At 45.7% G+C, this 17,748-nt stretch overlaps 1 protein-coding gene across 3 annotated transcripts; it reads left to right on the top strand.

Annotated features, from left to right (window-relative positions):
* The first annotated feature begins 320 nt into the window (after positions 1-320).
* gnptab (N-acetylglucosamine-1-phosphate transferase subunits alpha and beta) lies at positions 321-17,691 on the top strand. Of its 3 annotated transcripts, none has more exons than XM_071535470.1 (22): positions 321-544; positions 1,234-1,319; positions 1,943-2,062; positions 2,633-2,683; positions 3,199-3,401; positions 3,882-3,946; positions 4,148-4,282; positions 8,995-9,156; positions 9,459-9,638; positions 10,049-10,219; positions 10,435-10,558; positions 10,749-10,964; positions 11,156-11,803; positions 11,900-12,282; positions 12,469-12,668; positions 12,758-12,977; positions 13,218-13,331; positions 13,520-13,605; positions 13,701-13,799; positions 13,928-14,095; positions 15,039-15,129; positions 16,222-17,691. In XM_071535470.1, exons 1-22 carry the CDS (start codon positions 383-385, stop codon positions 16,291-16,293), a joined length of 3,756 nt encoding a protein of 1,251 aa, XP_071391571.1. In that variant the 5' UTR covers positions 321-382; the 3' UTR covers positions 16,294-17,691. The 3 variants fall into 3 exon arrangements, with proteins under 3 accessions (XP_071391571.1, XP_071391572.1, XP_071391570.1); XM_071535471.1 differs by having other exon boundaries at positions 11,156-11,800; XM_071535469.1 differs by having other exon boundaries at positions 11,156-12,282.
* Positions 17,692-17,748: the final 57 nt, after the last annotated feature.

Here is a 17,748-nt window from a genome sequence, read left to right on the forward strand (position 1 = left end):
CAGCGCACCTCTGTGCAGCTCGATTACAGAAATAAAACCACAGTCACGAGAAAACTTTGTCACAAGGTTCGTTTTGATGTCGTTATTTCCCATCAAGCACTTGAATGTGCCGACAAATGGACTTTAAATATCGGAAGTAGGAGCTTACGAGGAGACGATGAAGGCATCACGACAGGGTCCACCCTCCTCGCTGCTAGGGGGCGATAAAGAGTTTGAACCGAAGGCGCAGCGGGACGGATTGGCAACAGCGTCACCACCGTTGAGGAAGTGTTAATGTGTTGTCATGTGTCTGACAGTCCTGCTGGCCGTCAGCTGATGAACACAGGGTGCTTGTGATGTTTACTTTCTTTGTTAGTACGTTAGTCTACGCTTTTTTGAATGAATGCAACGCTATGCTTCGCCAAGGAGAACCATGGTGATCGTCAACTCAGTGCTCAAGCTCGTGCAGAGGCAGACTTACACCTGTCTGTCCCACCGATATGGACTGTACCTCTGCTTCGGGGGGATCGTCCTCATGATAGTTTCCGCCTTCCAGTTTGGAGAGGTAAGTTGCTTTCTAGTCCTGGCTAGCTAACGGCGGGAGGTACAGCACTCTGGTCACTATCGCCATTGTTTTGTATGTGTGCTAGTTTCGCCACAGCTCTTTCAGTACAGTGTTAACCAGTAGACAGTCAGCTCTGAAGCTGTACCGTTTCTCTTGAATGGAGAACCCGTAAGGCCAGTTCCCTCACAAAAATTTGGCAGTTTAATTTGACCTTGCTTATCAGCAAACGTACATACCTGGTAGAACGTGACTTAAGACATTTTACGATTGGTTAGGGTGTTCTGGTAAATTCGGCATAGAAACGATTCACCAAACAGCACTTAATTTCAATAAAATCTCCACTTTTAGAATTGATGATTCCCTCGGCTCGCTACCGCCCACAATGGTGCAATTATTTGGGCGGAAGAACATTTAGCAATAACAGGGGAACCACTCCTAAAAACTGAAATTTTATTGAACTAACTGTTAGCTTGGTGTATTGGATGTATGCCGAATTGAAGAGCGGCTCCTAACGATTGCAGAAAAGTCTTAAGTCACGCTCTATAAAGTATGCACATTTGCCGACAATTAGGGAAACATTAAACTGACATATTTTTGAATGTTGGTCGTTGAGGAACTAGCTGGGACTGTGTATTGTGTTCAGTGTTTTGTAATATTTAGCAATGCCATGTCACCTCCTCTCTGTGCAGGTGGTGGTGGAGTGGAGTCGGGACCAATACCATGTGTTGTTTGACTCCTACAGAGACAATGTGGGTGGGAAATCATTCCAAAGCAGGTGAGACAAACGCATAGCCTAATTAAGCTGCTCCTGAACTGGGGTGCCAGGTATCTCCAGGGTCCTTGAGGGAGCTCCAGCAGAAGAAGGAATAGATGAATTTCACTATTATTTCACTCCCTAGATGAGATGCATGAGAGAATCCATAAGGCTGACTAGTCTAACTGGTTTCCCTCCCACCAGGTGTTGTTATCGCCCCACCCATAATGTAAACAATATATTTAAATGATGACATTTACGAATAACAAAAATCTTTACAGATGAGACAAAATCTTATCAAATGCACATTTTATTTTAGGGTCCTTGACATGAAACATTTTGTGAACCCCTAGCCTTATGTGTAATGCAGAAGTGCTCACTTGCTTATACCTGTATATCTTCAGCTAGTCCATTCTCTGCCAAAGTCTCCCTTCACTCTGCACCAGACTGTGCACCCTTCCCTTTCGAAAAATTTGAAAGAATTGGATGAGATGTAATCATGCATGAACAGAACTAGTTCACATTCAGTAGTCGTTTCCATTCAGATTCATCAGAGACAAGTTTGTGCGTGGCATGGGTGGGAAACGGGGTCAGAGCTTCATGGTTTGAGGACTGTCTGAGTGATGTGAGTTTCCCTCTCGTAGGCTCTGCCTGCCTATGCCTATTGATGTGGTGTACACGTGGGTGAACGGCACAGACACGGCCCTGCTGAAGGAGCTGAAGGCCGTCAGAGAGCAGCTGGAGGAGGAGCAGAGAGCGCTGAGGTAGCTGTGACTGCACAGACCACGCTGACTGTTAATGTGATGCTGCAGGGAAACTGTATGGCTAAAGCCAGTGAGAGTCATTGTGTTTCTCAAAATAGGGTTTAATCTGTGCCTACAATCAAACGATGATCCTTTTGTTTGCTGCATAAAAAGTTGTGCTGTGGTATGCGGTCACAGAGTGACGAGGGACTTTCGGGTTTTCGCCCCTGTATATGGCTGAATACAATCACAATTAGCATACAGGCTTGAGCTGTAGCATTATCATTTTCAAACTGATTGACTTGTTTACACATTGCCCCAGAGGAAGTAATTGACTAATCATAGTTCAAAGGTTGGCCTAATTCTGAGTAGAAAGTTCCCACTTGTTGTAAACCTTTGAACACTTGTCTGCTGTTGGCATGAAAAAACAATTCATTCGCAAAAATACTAAAATCATTCTATTTATTCACCTTCAGGCAGCCACTGTGTACCATGGTTTGCTGCTGTGCAGTGCATGTAGTTACTCTGGTTGGTGATGTGTTGTCCATTTTTCATGAAAATAACATGAATTCACTGTCTTGTTGCCCATAGGGAACGCTTGGGGAAAAATGCAAGTGATACAACTGAAGTGCCAAAAGACAGGTGAGTGTAATGAGATAGCAGGGATGTGATTGCATTATCAATTCACTACTCTAGACCATGCATTGACTAGATTATAGCTTTACCACTAAACTATAAGTAGTACACTGGTTAGACTGATTGTTGGCCTGTTGAATTACAGAGAAATAACTGCTAATGTGCAGTCTTTTTAAAGCTAAAGGCATCTTCAAGTTCACTTATCACCTTGAAACAGGTTTGACCTCAGGGTTGGCATTTCCTACACCATCAAAGTGTTAGTTTGACAACCCCCCCCCCCCCCCCGTTATGACTACAAGACATTTAGACAAGACGAGAGGTTTAACCACAGACACAGAGAGGAGCTCGGTGCAACTCTTGCACAAAGGAAGCTCTGTGCTGCAGGTGTGAACTCGACAAACACTGCATTAAGTATTTTAAACTGCAAAACCACACTGTTAGAGGAAGTGACCGTCTGAGTGAGTACAAGATACAGAAATATTGATTGAAATTGTCCCCCCCCCCCCTCCATTTATCTTCAGTGTTAAGCCAGAATGCCTGCTGTCCCACTGCATCATAGCGCCCATGCTGGCTCTGGACCCGGCTCTGCCAGCCAACGTCACAGTGAAGGAGCTGCCATCACTCTTTCCCTCCTTCTCCACTGCCAAAGAGCTGCTGCTGGTGAACAAACCCTTCCAGCCCTCCACCACCGTCTCTGTGGTCATCTTCCACTCCCAGGCTGATGGTAAAGTCGCACAAATGAATTGAGAAGCCTTTTCTTATTTGCCGTATCCTCACTCACATGTTTTTAAAACCTTATTTAACCAGGCAAGTCGACTAAGCAAATTTAGCAGCAAAGACTTGGGGGAATAGTGTGTAGAGGGATGAAGGGTTACATACTTTACATTTACAAACACTCTCAACTGGGAGCTTCCCAGTACAACCAGATCAGGGAACAGTTGGGGGGTTCAGTGCTTCAGTTCAGTGATCAATGCATTACTCATTCACTTCCTCCACCCAGATTTTCTCAACCAGTCTGGGCGGTTGAAGCCACAGGTTTGGGAGAACAAACCTGCTTCTTTGACCTTCACTCCACTTCCGCGTTTTTGTAATTAGAGTGCGGTGTGCAGAGATAATCACTGCATAAAGTATTTTAGAGATAATCCTGAAGGTATAACAGAACAGAATTCTACTGCTCACTTTCTTTATCTTTTGATTTTTACAGCAGATAAAGCCTATACAGATGCATCTAGAGAAGACCTGAAACACTCCATATCCAGATGTTACCTGGTGAGTTTATAGCTGTTATGTTATCCTTCAGTGAATTGTTCAAAAGCCTTTCTGATTTCAACTGATAAGAAGCTTTATATGTTTTCTTCAGTGGTATGAACATGTACTCCTATGCATGTAAATTATATATTATATAAAACAGCAGAAGGTGTTGGCTTAGAACGGTAAACTGTACCTGATGGTTGTTTTTGTTCCTTGTAGACGACAGATAAGGAGGCTCCAGGCCTGGTCCGGATGCAGAGCCTGGCCTACCTGAGCGGCTTCCCAGCATCCTTCAAGGAGACGGAGCAGCTCCGAGTCAAACTGCCCTCTGTCGTCACCAGCAAGATCAAACAGGTGAAACACACATGTTGTGCAAGGGAGAGTGCAATGGAGTTTCTCAATACCAAGAATTCAAATTCATTACTCAAGTTCTCCTGGAAATTGTCCTGGGTGAGAATAAACTTCAGCCGTTGTGATGCTTAAGAATTTTGTTGTTAATAAGAGGAAAAGGATAGAAGGAGATAGAAGGATAGAAGGAGATTACTCCACCAAGCCTCCACCAAGCCTTTATATTTACGGTTGTTAACATCTGCAAACTTCATCTGTTTTGTCCTTAGTGTACTTTTATTTTGGAATTGTTGCTTGGCTGTTAGATGTTAAATCAAAGGTGTCTTGGTAAAATACAATGAAGAAGAACACACATTGATAAACACCTCTAGTTCATCCTTCTTCTCTTCCTATGGAATTTTGGAATCCACACACGGGACCAAAAAAGTTGAAAATGCATGCAGGAGATGTCTGAGGAGAATGGATATTTCAGGTTGCTTTCAAAACAGCAGGGGGCAGAGTTGCACGCCTGGTAAACGGCATTAAAAACTCTTGACTTCTAGTTTTTCATGAATTATTTCATGAAGTATTTTCTCACTTGATGTAGAGAAAAAGGATCATTTTTAAAAGGTGTTTATGAAGTAGTCTTATCTAATCAGAGACAAGGTAAAAAGCAAGGTGTGCAATTTAATGTAACATGTAAAATAACAGATTTTGCCACAAGATGTCACCCTTAGAGTGTCCTATCACAGCACTGATGTGGCCACACCATTATTTCAGACATATATATATTTGTGCGCACACAACATGAGGATTTGGTCTTTTTATACCTCGTAGAATTGTAATCGAAGAGAGGCTTAATCTGAAATGTCAACTCATCCTTGGAGAGGAGGTTGCACCACACTCCTTAATATGAGCTTTTTCTATTTTAAACAGTTAGGCTGTGATGTGGATGAAGGGCCCCTTGTTTAGGTTGGCGGCTGGCGGCTTGTGTATCTAATAATTTTCTCTAATCAGAACTCTGCCTGAGATATTTTGAGGGGAAGGAATGCCAGTAACGAGCCTGGATTACTCTGAGATAATCAAAGAAAACAAGACGGTGCTGGAGCTGTGTGAGCCCGTCACACCACCAGACATGGGGGACGGGCTGGACGTGAGTCAACGTTTTGTCCCGTCTTCCGACACTCGACTCACAGGGCCGATTAGAACTAATGGGAGACGAACTCGATAACGTTTTTTTGTAATAGTCTTTGTGTAATGAATGCAAAATAGAGGTGTAGCTTCGGAGTATCCACAGATCCTTAAGAAGTGTGAAAAAGCCTTAAAATTAATTATCTTATTAAGGCCTTAGAAGTATTAATATGTCTTAAATACAGTTATTCAGGGTCTTTTTGTTTCCCCAGTGCAATTCCAGGTTTCTTTACGCTGCATGTCCACTCTTAGATTAATACAGAACAGGGTTAGTAGTACAATATGCATCCCATCTGCTTTACTAAACACAGTTGGACTTCATGTCTCTTAACAATTAATTTGCTGTTGTCCTTTATCTTATTCTGTCCATTTATAGTTTCAGAGCTTTCATCAGCTATGTTCAGTTGGAAATTGCTTTGTTTCTTTATTTTAGTTTTTAAATCTTTATTTCAATTCCAGGTAACATTAAAAAGGTCAAAAAATTCTTCACTCATTTTGAAGAAGCTGGCACTTAATAGTGGACGTGAATGGTTTTGAAGCTATTATGAACCCCAAGCAAACTCCATCTCCTCTCTTTGATCTAATAATAATTATTATAATAATAACAACTTAATCTATGTAGCGTGTTTCTTAATATTAGAAAGCACTGTAACTTTGTGTGTGTTGATATGTCAGTTAACACTGGTCCGAAGTGGCCTAGAAACCCTGCCCGCCTCATTCCCTGCATTTGTCTTGAGGTTTTCGCGGTGTAGCGTGGCGGTCGTGTGATAATAACTAGCAGTATTAGGGCTGTAACCTTAGCTGGCGGAGCGGGGGTTAACATTAGAACAACTGTTTGGTGTGGCACGGCGCGGCGCCAGTGCACTGAAAGGTCACCAGGATTTTACTGACCTTCCCTGCACTATCCGTCCCACCCTACCTCACACACGTCTGTCTCACACACACACACACACACACGTCTGTTTATGTCTGCCTTTACCTGCCCAGGTTTGTAGTCAGGCATAGAGATGATGAGAGCTGATGGAGTCACTTGGATGGATGGATGGAGTCGGCTTTGACGAGTTATATGGGTGTTGCAGGGTGAGGGTGGAGTAGCGGGGTGTGGGGTAGATGAAGCCAGGAAGGGAGTCCAGGAATCGGGATGGAAAGTGTATGTGTTTATGTGTGTGTGTGTGTGTGCGCGCGTGTTTGGTGCTCAGAGGCAGAGGGATTCTAGGTACATGGGTGGTCAGCGGGCCGACCACAGAATGCACCGGTCCGGTTTCAAGGTGTTTCCTGGTGTCGCCGGGCCGATTCTGTGAAAGAGGGATGATGTGCATAGCACGGAGAGAAAGAAAGAGAGGGATTGAAGGGAGAGAGAGACGGAGAGGTTCAACGGTGAGAGATGGTCGGTATTTATAGCTGGTGTTAGACTGAGTGCTATGGTGATGAAAGCTGCCCCACAACCCCTATCATCTCCCCGCGCTGTCGCCTGTCAGGTTCTACTCCCACTCACTACCAAGCAGTGTTTGTGTACCGGCTTGCTGATGTGTTTGTGTTAGCGTGTATTTTTATATGTTTGGGTAGCCTGCAATTGTCCACACAGTTTCACCTCTTTACTGTAAAGCACATGGGCTAATTTGTTGTATCGGCCTATGTATAGACGTATATCTGTCAAACCAGTGTGTTATTACAGTCAGGATAATTTGATTTTTGAAATGAAGTAGGCTACGGAAAAGAATTAACCTCATAGAAATGTTTTTTTTAAAGGAAAATGTGAAATATCCACATTCCCGAAATCAGTGTCTTACATAACACATCTGAAGTAATTCCAGTAGTGTCCCTCCCTTGTGTATGGCCTTTAAATGTATTCCAATAGCCTTCTGCTTGTTCCAAAAGGATATTGTGTGCTCTCCTTCCCTGTCTTCACTCCCTGAGCCCCAGGCGAAACCCACACCCCTGGAAAAGTTACCACCTAAGCCCCTTTATTAGCCAGGAAAGACACTTGGAAAAAAAACAAAGATGGTGTCACGCTGTCACACTGACAATGTTTTGCAGTTTCTATAAGGCTCGCTAGGGTTTGTTTTGCGTACTGTCTGTTCCTCTGTATGCCGCTGGCCTGTTTCTGACAGCCAGACTGGTGCACTAGGCCTAACCTCTTGACCCAGCAGGTGACGTAGTCTGACGCAGCTTCGTCTCAGATCAAGCCGTCCTCCTCGCTGCACACTGCTGTGATGTCTCATTCCATCTGCTTAAAAAGATCAGCTGCCGCTGCGTTAATTGATTTACCCAGCACATACAAGAGTGCACTTTAGTCTATGCAATTAGTCTGGCAAAATTTAGTTTTCTTTTTTGTCTGCGGTGACAAATAGGCCACGGTGATCATGGCTGTAATGTGTCAGGGTTTGACAGCTAGCCGGTGTTTTGGTTCCAAGTCGTCAAACACTTTGACGGGCTGCTGACTGGAAGATGGTGACAGGCATTTGATGTTGCTGGCAATAGTTCTACCTTTCCCAGTATTTACCATCTTCCTTGTGACCCACTAAAATAATGAGCTTGTGTGTGTGAGTGTGTGTAAACATGTATGCGCATGCTTGCGGGCAGCCATGAGTGTCCGTGTGTCATCACCACACACCCCTGCTTTTGTGTGTGTGTAACTGTACTATAAAGGGAGCTGTAATAAAAATGGAAATGTGATCCTGGGCTTGCTGCCTCTGGCTGGTCCCCGCTGGGTTTATACGGCCCAGCTAATCCTCACCTAAAACAGGAGCAGAGAAAACGGCCAAGGCTGAACAGGGGAGAGGAGACGCAGGGAGCGAGGCTGAACATCGGCTCATGCGAGATGTTTGGGTGCTGCGTTGGTTGGTGGAATGTGACGCGGTTGAGTCTTTTCCTGGTAGGCTTAGGGTTCCAGAGATGAGAGAGATGGGACAGATGGTTTGAAAGGGGCAGTGCCAGGGATATCTCTCTCTTGGATGTATTTCGCATACACTCACACATACTCACACACACATGCACACACGCACACAGACAGTGCTGATGCCTCACATAGCTCCCCTAAGATCAGAGGGAGAGCCACCTCAATACGACCCCACATAGATGACATCACAGAATTTTCCGAACTCTCACCTCTCTACACGCACACACACACACACACACACACACACACACACACACACACACACACACACACACACACTCCCATTCCAGTTCTGGCGGAGGTCTCAAGGCTACAGGCAGCAGCCTGGCAGATGACTCCATACCAGCAGGGCGGCTGCTTAGATCTGACCCCACCTCTAACCAGCGTACGGCTCGGGGGTCAGAGGTCATCATGCGGGCTTTGAACTTGACTCACGTTCAGCCTTTGTTGTTCTCACTCCCACTCTTAAAGGAAATCTCCCTGTCCCAATAATAGAGTCAAGGTCTCTGCTGCGCAACCTGTCACAGGGTCGCATCTTTACCCTGTGTCATTGTTGTCACAGCTTGTCAGAGGCTTCAGCTCGGAAGAAACTGCTGTTGATGTTTTTCATACCTCTCTGTTTATGTTTGTTTGTTTATTCGGCCCTCAGTTTGAATTGTACTCGGAGGCCAGCATCGCTCTGCTCCACCTGAAAAGCCCGCAGGACTTCACTGACCTGACCCAGCAGGCCAAAAAGAACCTGACTCTGGATGGGAAAGAGTTAACCGTCAGCCCTGGCTACCTGTTCTGGGACCTCACTGCCATCTCACAGGTACGCATTTCCCCCACTGGTCCTTACTGTCTGTCATCGCTATTGAACTGATTTTAGAACAGCTAAGTTAGTTAGGCCTAAAACCCTTTTCACTGTAAAGCACTGCATCAAGCAGCTTATTGCTTTTATTAAATGGTAATAATATACCATTTTTAGTTACTGCATTAATATTAATAAACTTTCATTAAATTAACTCTTATGTGGTCTCAGGTGTGTATTATCAGATATTTTACAATGACTTCAGATGTGACTTAGCCAATTAGAACTGAATCTGAATCCCTTCTGTGCTCCTTTCCCTCCAGTCCAAACAGGATGAGGACGTTTCAGCCAGCCGGTTCGAGGACAACGAGGAGCTCCGCTATTCGCTGCGCTCGGTGGAGCGACACGCCCCCTGGGTGCGACACATCTTCATCGTGACTAATGGGCAGATTCCCTCCTGGCTCAACCTGGATAACTCCAGAGTTACTGTTGTCTCACATCAGGTAAACCGCCTGCCCTCTACTAGGGATGGGAATTTAAACTATTTTTACTGACAATTAACCTTTTATGTTATGCAGCGTAGTAAAAAAGTATTTTGTTATAAAAGGCAAAACCTGCACAACTCGGAAGTAAATGATGACAGATAATTTATTTTTTGTGTTTATGACGATGAGCTGTGAAATTTAGTACTTCGTTCTATACGTTTTTTGTTTGTTCTGTTTGCCATAGTTATAATTATTATTTTATTTGAGCATGCTGATGCCATGTTACATACAGTAAAATTAAGATGCGTATCCCTTTGAGACACATACTTGCAGAAACGATAGTATGCGTTGTTTGAAAATAAGAAAGCTCATCTTGTTCCTATTAGAGGAAAGTGCCCCACATTATATGCTTTTCTCCAACTTCACAGGACATCTTCCAGAACCACAGCCACCTGCCCACCTTCAGCTCCCCTGCCATAGAGACCCACATCCACCGCATCCCGGGCCTCTCCCAGAAGTTCATTTACCTCAATGATGACGTCATGTTTGGCAAGGATGTCTGGCCGGACGATTTCTTCAGCCACTCGAAAGGACAGAAGGTGTGACCCCAACATCCAGTGTTAGCTCATTAGTTTGCTGGTTGAGTAGTCCGCTAATGTATTGTACAGTATATTACAATTGAGCTGTGTCTTTTAAAGTAAAATCATGTCAAGTTGTCAGATAGTGTCAATCCTGGTACAGTATTAGGAGCTCAGTTAATCATTCTCTGACTACAGACTGACCTTTAATCTTCCCCTCCTTCTCTTCCCTGCAGGTATACCTCACCTGGCCTGTCCCCAACTGTGCTGAGGGCTGCCCAGGATCCTGGATCAAAGATGGCTACTGTGACAAGGCCTGCAACAACTCAGCCTGTGACTGGGATGGAGGAGACTGCCTGGGTAAGAGTGCAACACCCCTCATCTCTCTCCTGTCTGAACTTTGTCTTTTGGGTATCACTCCTACACAGTGTAGATCAAAGACAGTGATGTTTGGTGTAAGGTTAAAGGTTTAGCTTCTAAAGGACCACATTTAATCTCCACTGTTGCTCCTTTCTCATGTCTCTAACATCTTATTCCTTTTCTGTGACAGGTACAGGGGGGAACAATCGGTTCGCGGCTGGGGTCGGTGTAGGTGGGCCTGGTGGAGCCGGTGGACAGGCCTGGCAGTTTGCAGGTGGTCTGGGTGGTCTAGGGGGGATTTCCTACTGCAACCAAGGCTGTGCCAACTCCTGGCTCGCAGACAAGTTCTGTGACCAAGCCTGCAATGTGCTGTCCTGTGGATTTGATGTGGGGGACTGTGGCCAAGGTGAGTTTAAAGAAAATACATATAGTAATCATTGTTAAGGATGATGTTTTCTAGCCACATTTCTAGCCATGAATCTTAAACTTTATTCATTCTATATACACAGAGAGATTTGCATTTATGGTTTGAACCACTATTACATATTAAATGGCCATTTGAGACATGTCAGGTTAACAGTGATGTGTCTGTTGTAGACCACTTTGGCCAGCTGCACCGTGTGACCCTGCTGAGGAATCAGAGCCTGTACACCCTCCCAGTGGGGGAGATCAGGCCCTACTTCAGGTTCGACAGAGTGGCCCGCAGGGTGTCCGAGGCCCATGTCAGCGACAACCCGGTGTTGCGCCACACCTCAGTGGCCAACAAGTGGAAGACCATCCACCTGCTGCTCCACCCGGGCCACAATGCCACCCAGATCCACTACAACCTCACCTTCCAGGGTGAAGACGACACAGAGTTCAATCTGGGCTTCAGCGTAGCTGTGGACACCCGCGAGGTTCTTCAGGCTAACATGTCCCAACCTGCCAGCAAAGACAAAGAGCCAAAGCCATCCCCCACCCCAGAGCCACAGTTCCCTTTCTCAGATATCCCCGAGGACAAAAGGGCTCCTAAGATCCAGAAGAGGCAACCCGGGGAGCCTGAGGTGATCGCAGAAGTGCCAGCGCTGAATGTGTCACTTTTGCCAGCTGCAGTGCGCAGTGAGCTTCAGAGGCTGGAGGAGAAGCTTCTAATTGGTGACATTACTGTGAAGGGTTATAACCTCACTAAGGCTGCACTGCTGGGGCCTTACAAGACACAGGCTCAGTCCCCGACAAAGCAGCAGGGCAAAGATTCACAGCCAGGTAGTAAGGCTGAGGCCAAAGCCCAGAAGCCATATAAAGACTTGGAGGCAGAGCAGTTGGAGAGAAAATCACCTGTGGGGGCTGAACTTGCAAAACAAGAGAATGTTATACACAAAAAAGAGGACAATCAAAAGTCAAATGAAGAAATGTTCAGGAAAGACGTCATTGAGCAAGACAAACTAAAAACTGTGACTCCTCTCATCCCAGTCCATATTGATGATGAGCTTCAGAAAAGCCAGAGGGGTAGTGATGTATCTCCCAAACCTCATCATGCGGATGCTGCGATTGAGAAGCCTCTGACCTCCAAGCTGCTAAGCACACTGGTGGGCAGCATTTCCAAAATCAAGAGCCCAGACAGCCAGGCAGAGCAGGCCAACCCTGCAGGAGCGGCTCCAGTGGGCCGGAGACTCCAACACTACACCTCCTCCGACAGAGGCTTCCTGCCCTGGGAGAGGAGGAAGTACTTCCAGGACCTGCTGGAGGTAGGTAGTTTTATTGATATTGGCATTAATATATTTCAAATACCCACAAATTTCACTCTAAACTTAATGTCAATGAAAGGCATTACATGTACAGAAATGTAAACTGAAAGGCGTCACACACAGAATATATTCTTTATCTTTTTCTTTCTTCCAATGCCTTATCCTTTGTGTTGTACGACTCCATAGGAAGAGGAGCGTCTGCAGAGAGAGCTGATGTACGAGGCCGACAGCGCTGCTGCTGGCCGGAGGCTGCAGGACACTTTCGCTGACTCACTGCGCTACGTCAATAAGCTGCTCAACGGCCAGTTTGGCTTCACCTCCCGCAAAGTCCCCGCACACATGCCCCACATGATCGACCGACTTATCATGCAGGAGCTGCAGGACACGTGAGTGGTTGACGCATTCGTTTAGTTTAGTTTTTCAGGTACCAGTGGAGAGGTAGCAGGTTTAAACTGCTCTGCTTTCTCTCCCCCAGATTCCCAGAGGAGTTTGACAAGACATCGGGCCACCGCGTGCGTCACTCGGAAGACATGCAGTTTGCCTTCTCCTACTTCTACTTCCTGATGAGCGCCCTGCAGCAGCTCAATGTCTCCCAGGTGTTTGACGAGATCGACACCGACCACTCGGGCGTTCTGTCCGACCGTGAGATTCGAACCCTCGCCACGAGGATCCACGAGCTGCCCCTCAGCCTCCAGGTCAGTTCTGGTAGTGATATTTGTCTTGTCTATAACATAAGGCTTTGAGACATGTCAGGTTATAGTCTACACATCCCAGTTTGGTTAAATAATGTCCGCTCTTACAAGAAAGACTCAGATCTTAATCGCTGTGACCACAATAGTATTGTATGTGTGACATCAGTTATTTTGTGTAACTGTAGAAGGAATTGTTGTGGTTTTGAAGTACATGTGTGTATTTTTCTGTGTAACGTGTTCCAGGACCTGACCGGTCTGGAGCAGATGTTGATCAACTGCTCTAAGACGCTGCCGACTAACCTGACCCAGCTCCACCTGGTCAGCCCCACTCAGGAGGCCTACTATGACCCCAGCATGGTGAGTCATGCTGCAACTAAATGCTTTGAAAAACAGAAAAACCCAGCATGGTGCTTTACAGTACCTTTCATGTTGAAACATTCCAATGTATTGCACTTTAGTGTGTTTTTGTAAGACCTCTGGGAAGGGAGTGTTGTGCCTTTTCTTTTCTAGGCTGCAGTATCTGAGATCTTTGTTTGAATCCACAGCCTCCGGTCACAAAAGGCCTCATCCTCCACTGCAAGCCCATCACAGAACGCATTCACAAGGCCTTCAGAGACCAGAACAAGTACAAGTGGGTCCTCAAGCACCATTAGCCAGTCTGTTAAAGCATTACCATTTAGTCTACTGTATCTGTGCTGTAGAGCTAACATGCCTTTTGTTGCACAGGTTTGAGATCATGGGGGAGGAGGAGATCGCTTTCAAGATGGTGCGGACCAATGTGTCCCATGTGGTTGGCCAGTTAGATGACATCAGGAAAAACCCCAGGTGAGGAATAAAAACCAGCCTAGATTCCTTGTCGGTTGCTTTCTCTGTTTCACCGTTCCCTCAGTGGGATGTATCTGTATTGGTAGTTAAACTGTACTAACAACTGTATTTTCACCAATCCCCTATAGGAAGTTCATCTGTCTGAATGACAACATTGACCACAGCCATAAGGACGCTGCGACAGTGAAAGCGGTGCTCAGAGACTTCTATGAGTCCATGTTCCCCCTGCCCTCCCAGTTCGAGCTGCCCAGAGAGTACCGCAACAGGTTCCTGCACATGGAAGAGCTCCAGGAATGGTAGGATGTGAAGACCCATTGTACACAGACGTCATACAAAGAGAGTTTGTTTTAGTTCAAAAACAAAGCGGTCTATATTTGTTTTGAGTGTACATGATAAATCAAGGTGAATGTCAGTAGCTATGCAGATACGCTGCAGACAATACAGTTATTAATGGTTGAGAGGCGTAAATACCCGCACAATACGAGAGCCATGTGAAGGGGCTTCGTTGCACGTGAGCCGGCAATTTATCACGTTCATTTTTTCCAAAAGGACTAAGTTAAGAATTCCTGGCTGTCACCATATGGGAACAACGAGTGTTGGCAGGGCGGAGCGGTGGGAATCCCATTGGGGCTTTAGCAGGCTTTTTTCAGGGATCCTGCTCCCGTAGCCAAGGGGCTTCAGCTGGAGAATGCTAGCCTCACATAGAGACTTTAAAATTAGACTGGCCGCTTTAGATCAGTCACTGCTTTAAGCTGTAAGACTTGCAAGATCATCACCCGGCCCTCTCCTCTCCTCTCCTCTCCTTCTCCTTCTCCCTCTCCCCACTCCATCTCCTCCCCCTCCTCTCCACCTCTCCTTCTGTCTCTCCCCTCCCCTTCCTCCCCTCTGCCCAGTCAGTCACAGGACCGCCGCTAGAGTTAGTGAGGTAAGAGGCAGGTGGCGTTGGGTGATGTCACCTTGTCACCCTGTTGCCCTGTTGCCCTCTGCATACTGCAATTCCTTCTTGTTACATCAGAGCCCAACTAGCCTCCCCTCCAGAATGGCAATGAGCTGTGCCACCCTGAACTTTCACCCTATTTGTCTCCCCTGTCACCCAATCAGGAAACATTTCATATAGGCGACTGGAATCTGCATCTGTGGCAGCTGACATTAGAAGGGGTCGTCTACTTTACACTCGACATCGAGAGGTTCTGTTTCTTTATTTAAAAACTGAATGAAATGTGTGTGTGTGTCTCCCAGGCGGGTGTATCGGGATAAGCTGAAGTTCTGGACGCACTGTGTCCTCGTGACACTTGTCATCTTCACTGTCATCTCCTTCTTCGCCGAACAGGTCAGTGTCCACCAGAGACCACACGCAGTGTATTTACACATACAGACACAGATACAGACACAGGGACACACACCACGTCTGTTGGTTTCCATGATTCACACTTGAGCTATGATTCAGGCCTTCGCTACCAAAATGCCTCTTTGAGGAGCGTCCATCTCATGTGTCCTGCTAGTATGATCAGCTGGGCCAGGAACGGACATCTCTGAAATAAAAGACCCCCAGTAGTCTTCTGTGAAACGTGAGACTGACTGTCTTTGTTGACACTAAGCACACTTGAACCATGTAGAACGTTTATGGTTTGCTAACCTTCTTAGCTGCCAGATAGGTGGGATTTTGCCACATAGGAAAAAAGAGTTCAAAGACAATCATAGGAAAATATTTGAACATCAATATAGTCTTCTTTCCTGTAATGAACAGCTTTCCTGACAGTATCTAAATTATGTTGAGACAGTAAATCCCAACCATCGGCTACTTCAAGGAGATTAAAACAAACGCCAGGAATTGCTTTACAAATACTATACGACCCAGGTCTGACATTGAGCTGTTGTGTGGCGGTGTCCTAATCCAAAGCTTGAGGTTTCCAGTTTCTCCTCAGTAAAGCTAAAGAAAGGTTAATAGTTGGAGTGACCTTAGGAGAATTTCCCCCCACAGTGGCCCCTGGGACCTGCGTTCCCACTCAGGAATGTGTGCAACCTGTCCAATATCTTGCCACTGCTATCATGCCCATCAAGCGCCTGACTGTCAAACTGTCTGAGTTATTGAGATCGGGAAACTTGAGTCAACTTTGCATGATTTAGACTAAAGATCAAAAGTGCCCTCACTCCCCAGAGGGAAACGGGGAACTTTGCTGCCCCACTTCTGGATCACACTAAGATCGTCTTTGCTCTCTTGGATTACAAATGGCCTGAGGGGAATTCAGTGTTGAAGTCCTTTTGGGAAACTAAGCCTTGATTATCCTAAGTGTAAACATCCCCACCCCTTCTCTATCATAGTCATCCTCTTGCTGATAGCTCCTTTTTTTCCTTCCCCTGTTGAATCAGTTTTGCTGTGTGCAGTCTCTGATTATACCTCTGATTTCCTCTCCTCCTTCAGCTGATTCTGCTGAAGCGCAAGCTGTTCCCCAGACGCAGGGTCAACAAGGACAGCAACCCTGAGCGGGTGTGAAAAAGGGAAGACTTCCTTCTCCTCTCCTTTCTGTACCTTAACCTCTACCCCCTCTCTCCCTCTCCCTGCCCTCCATACCCCTCTCCTACTTGGTAGAGGGGAGAGGAGAGGAGCCAGAGTGGGTGACCGAGTGGAAACGCACGAGCCATGATGTTGAGTCTGAAGTCTTTGCGTTGCGTCAGTGTGGATCAAGGACAGAAACTCTTGAGATGGTGATGAAACATTTGTCAGAAGATGATGGACGGGGCTGGCCAGTGAAAACTCATAGAAGTGAGAACGGTAGCCAGAAGCCTGTCACTCCTCTTCCCCTCCGCTGGGGGCACCCGAGACTCACATATCTCACACACACACACACACACACACACAAACAGACATAAACACTCCCTCCAGACGTTGCCAACAATGTGCCACCTTCCTCATGTCCTGCTCTAGCCGTGTGATTGATGTGCTGTTAAAGTGTGAAGCACTTGACATGGCAGCAGGGCAGCAGGACTCCTCTCAGGTGTGCAGCGGCCCGACTTCACCATGAGAACCACAAACTGTTGTCTGGCATTCACAGCTTGGGCTTGAAATAAGAAGAAATGAAGTAAGGGGTAAAGAAGCCAGTGAGGAAAAAAATAGGTATTATCAATTGTTGGCCAGTTTTACCTTTGTTGTCTGTTGTCCTCCAAAAACATGAAGTGCCTTCTTTGTAAGTGTCCGAAACGTTTGAATTGTTCCCACAATGCATTCCTGCTTGTTTGTACATCCTTGTTTACCTTTGAGCCCTATTTGTCTTTTAAAATGTGTTCAATATTATGGCCTATACATATCACACCCTAATCTAGCAATTTACAATGGAAATGAATGGGATTTCGGATTATATTATTATTAAAGTGGTAAAAATAAAATTCATGAATGTTGGACACTAAGTTATGATAACCATAGCTCTCACAGCCGCCCATATGTGTCCCTGTGGGACTCGATAGGCTCGCTAGTGTCTGAAATTCAGACCCCTCAGCATGCTCTTTAACTTAAATTATTTTGATCGTATTATTGTAACAATGAGCCAAGTGACTAACAATGCATCTGATTTGATTGCCATGAGATGTAAATTTAGCCTCACAAAATGTTCTTTTACTGTTCCTCAACTCTCTCCTCGGAATGACTCCATGCCTTTAGGACTGTCGTTTTTTTTCATGTCAAGGTTCTTTATTATGGGAACATGAAAGTGACTGCTAGGTAGGATCAGTGTTTTGCTGCTGCATTATAAGTCAAACAACATAACATGGTGGTAGGCAGTACCACACATGACTGGTTACACGCATGAACCTTGAGTAACATGTTTGGAAAGTGGTGGATTTCCTTGGATGTGTCCAGTGGTTTTTCTCAAACTGAAATAAAATCGGATTTGGTTCAGTGGTCTTGGCGTTGGCTTTGTCATTACAGGGACAACGGAATGAATGAAAAATATTT

Source organism: Centroberyx affinis, unplaced genomic scaffold (assembly GCF_046629955.1).
Source record: "Centroberyx affinis isolate AG114_WGS23_722 - 3 ecotype Tasmania unplaced genomic scaffold, CSIRO-AGI_Caff_v1 ptg002712l_1, whole genome shotgun sequence".
NCBI classification, from domain to species: Eukaryota; Metazoa; Chordata; class Actinopteri; order Beryciformes; family Berycidae; genus Centroberyx; species Centroberyx affinis.

Bases quoted from the DNA above. Each gene is read 5' to 3' on its own strand.
- gnptab (XM_071535469.1), top strand. From the start codon at position 383: ATGCAACGCTATGCTTCGCCAAGGAGAACCATGGTGATCGTCAACTCA. The intron at 12,978-13,217 runs GTCAGTTCTGGT...AACGTGTTCCAG, and splicing joins AGCTGCCCCTCAGCCTCCAG to GACCTGACCGGTCTGGAGCA. The intron at 14,096-15,038 runs GTAGGATGTGAA...TGTGTCTCCCAG, and splicing joins ATGGAAGAGCTCCAGGAATG to GCGGGTGTATCGGGATAAGC.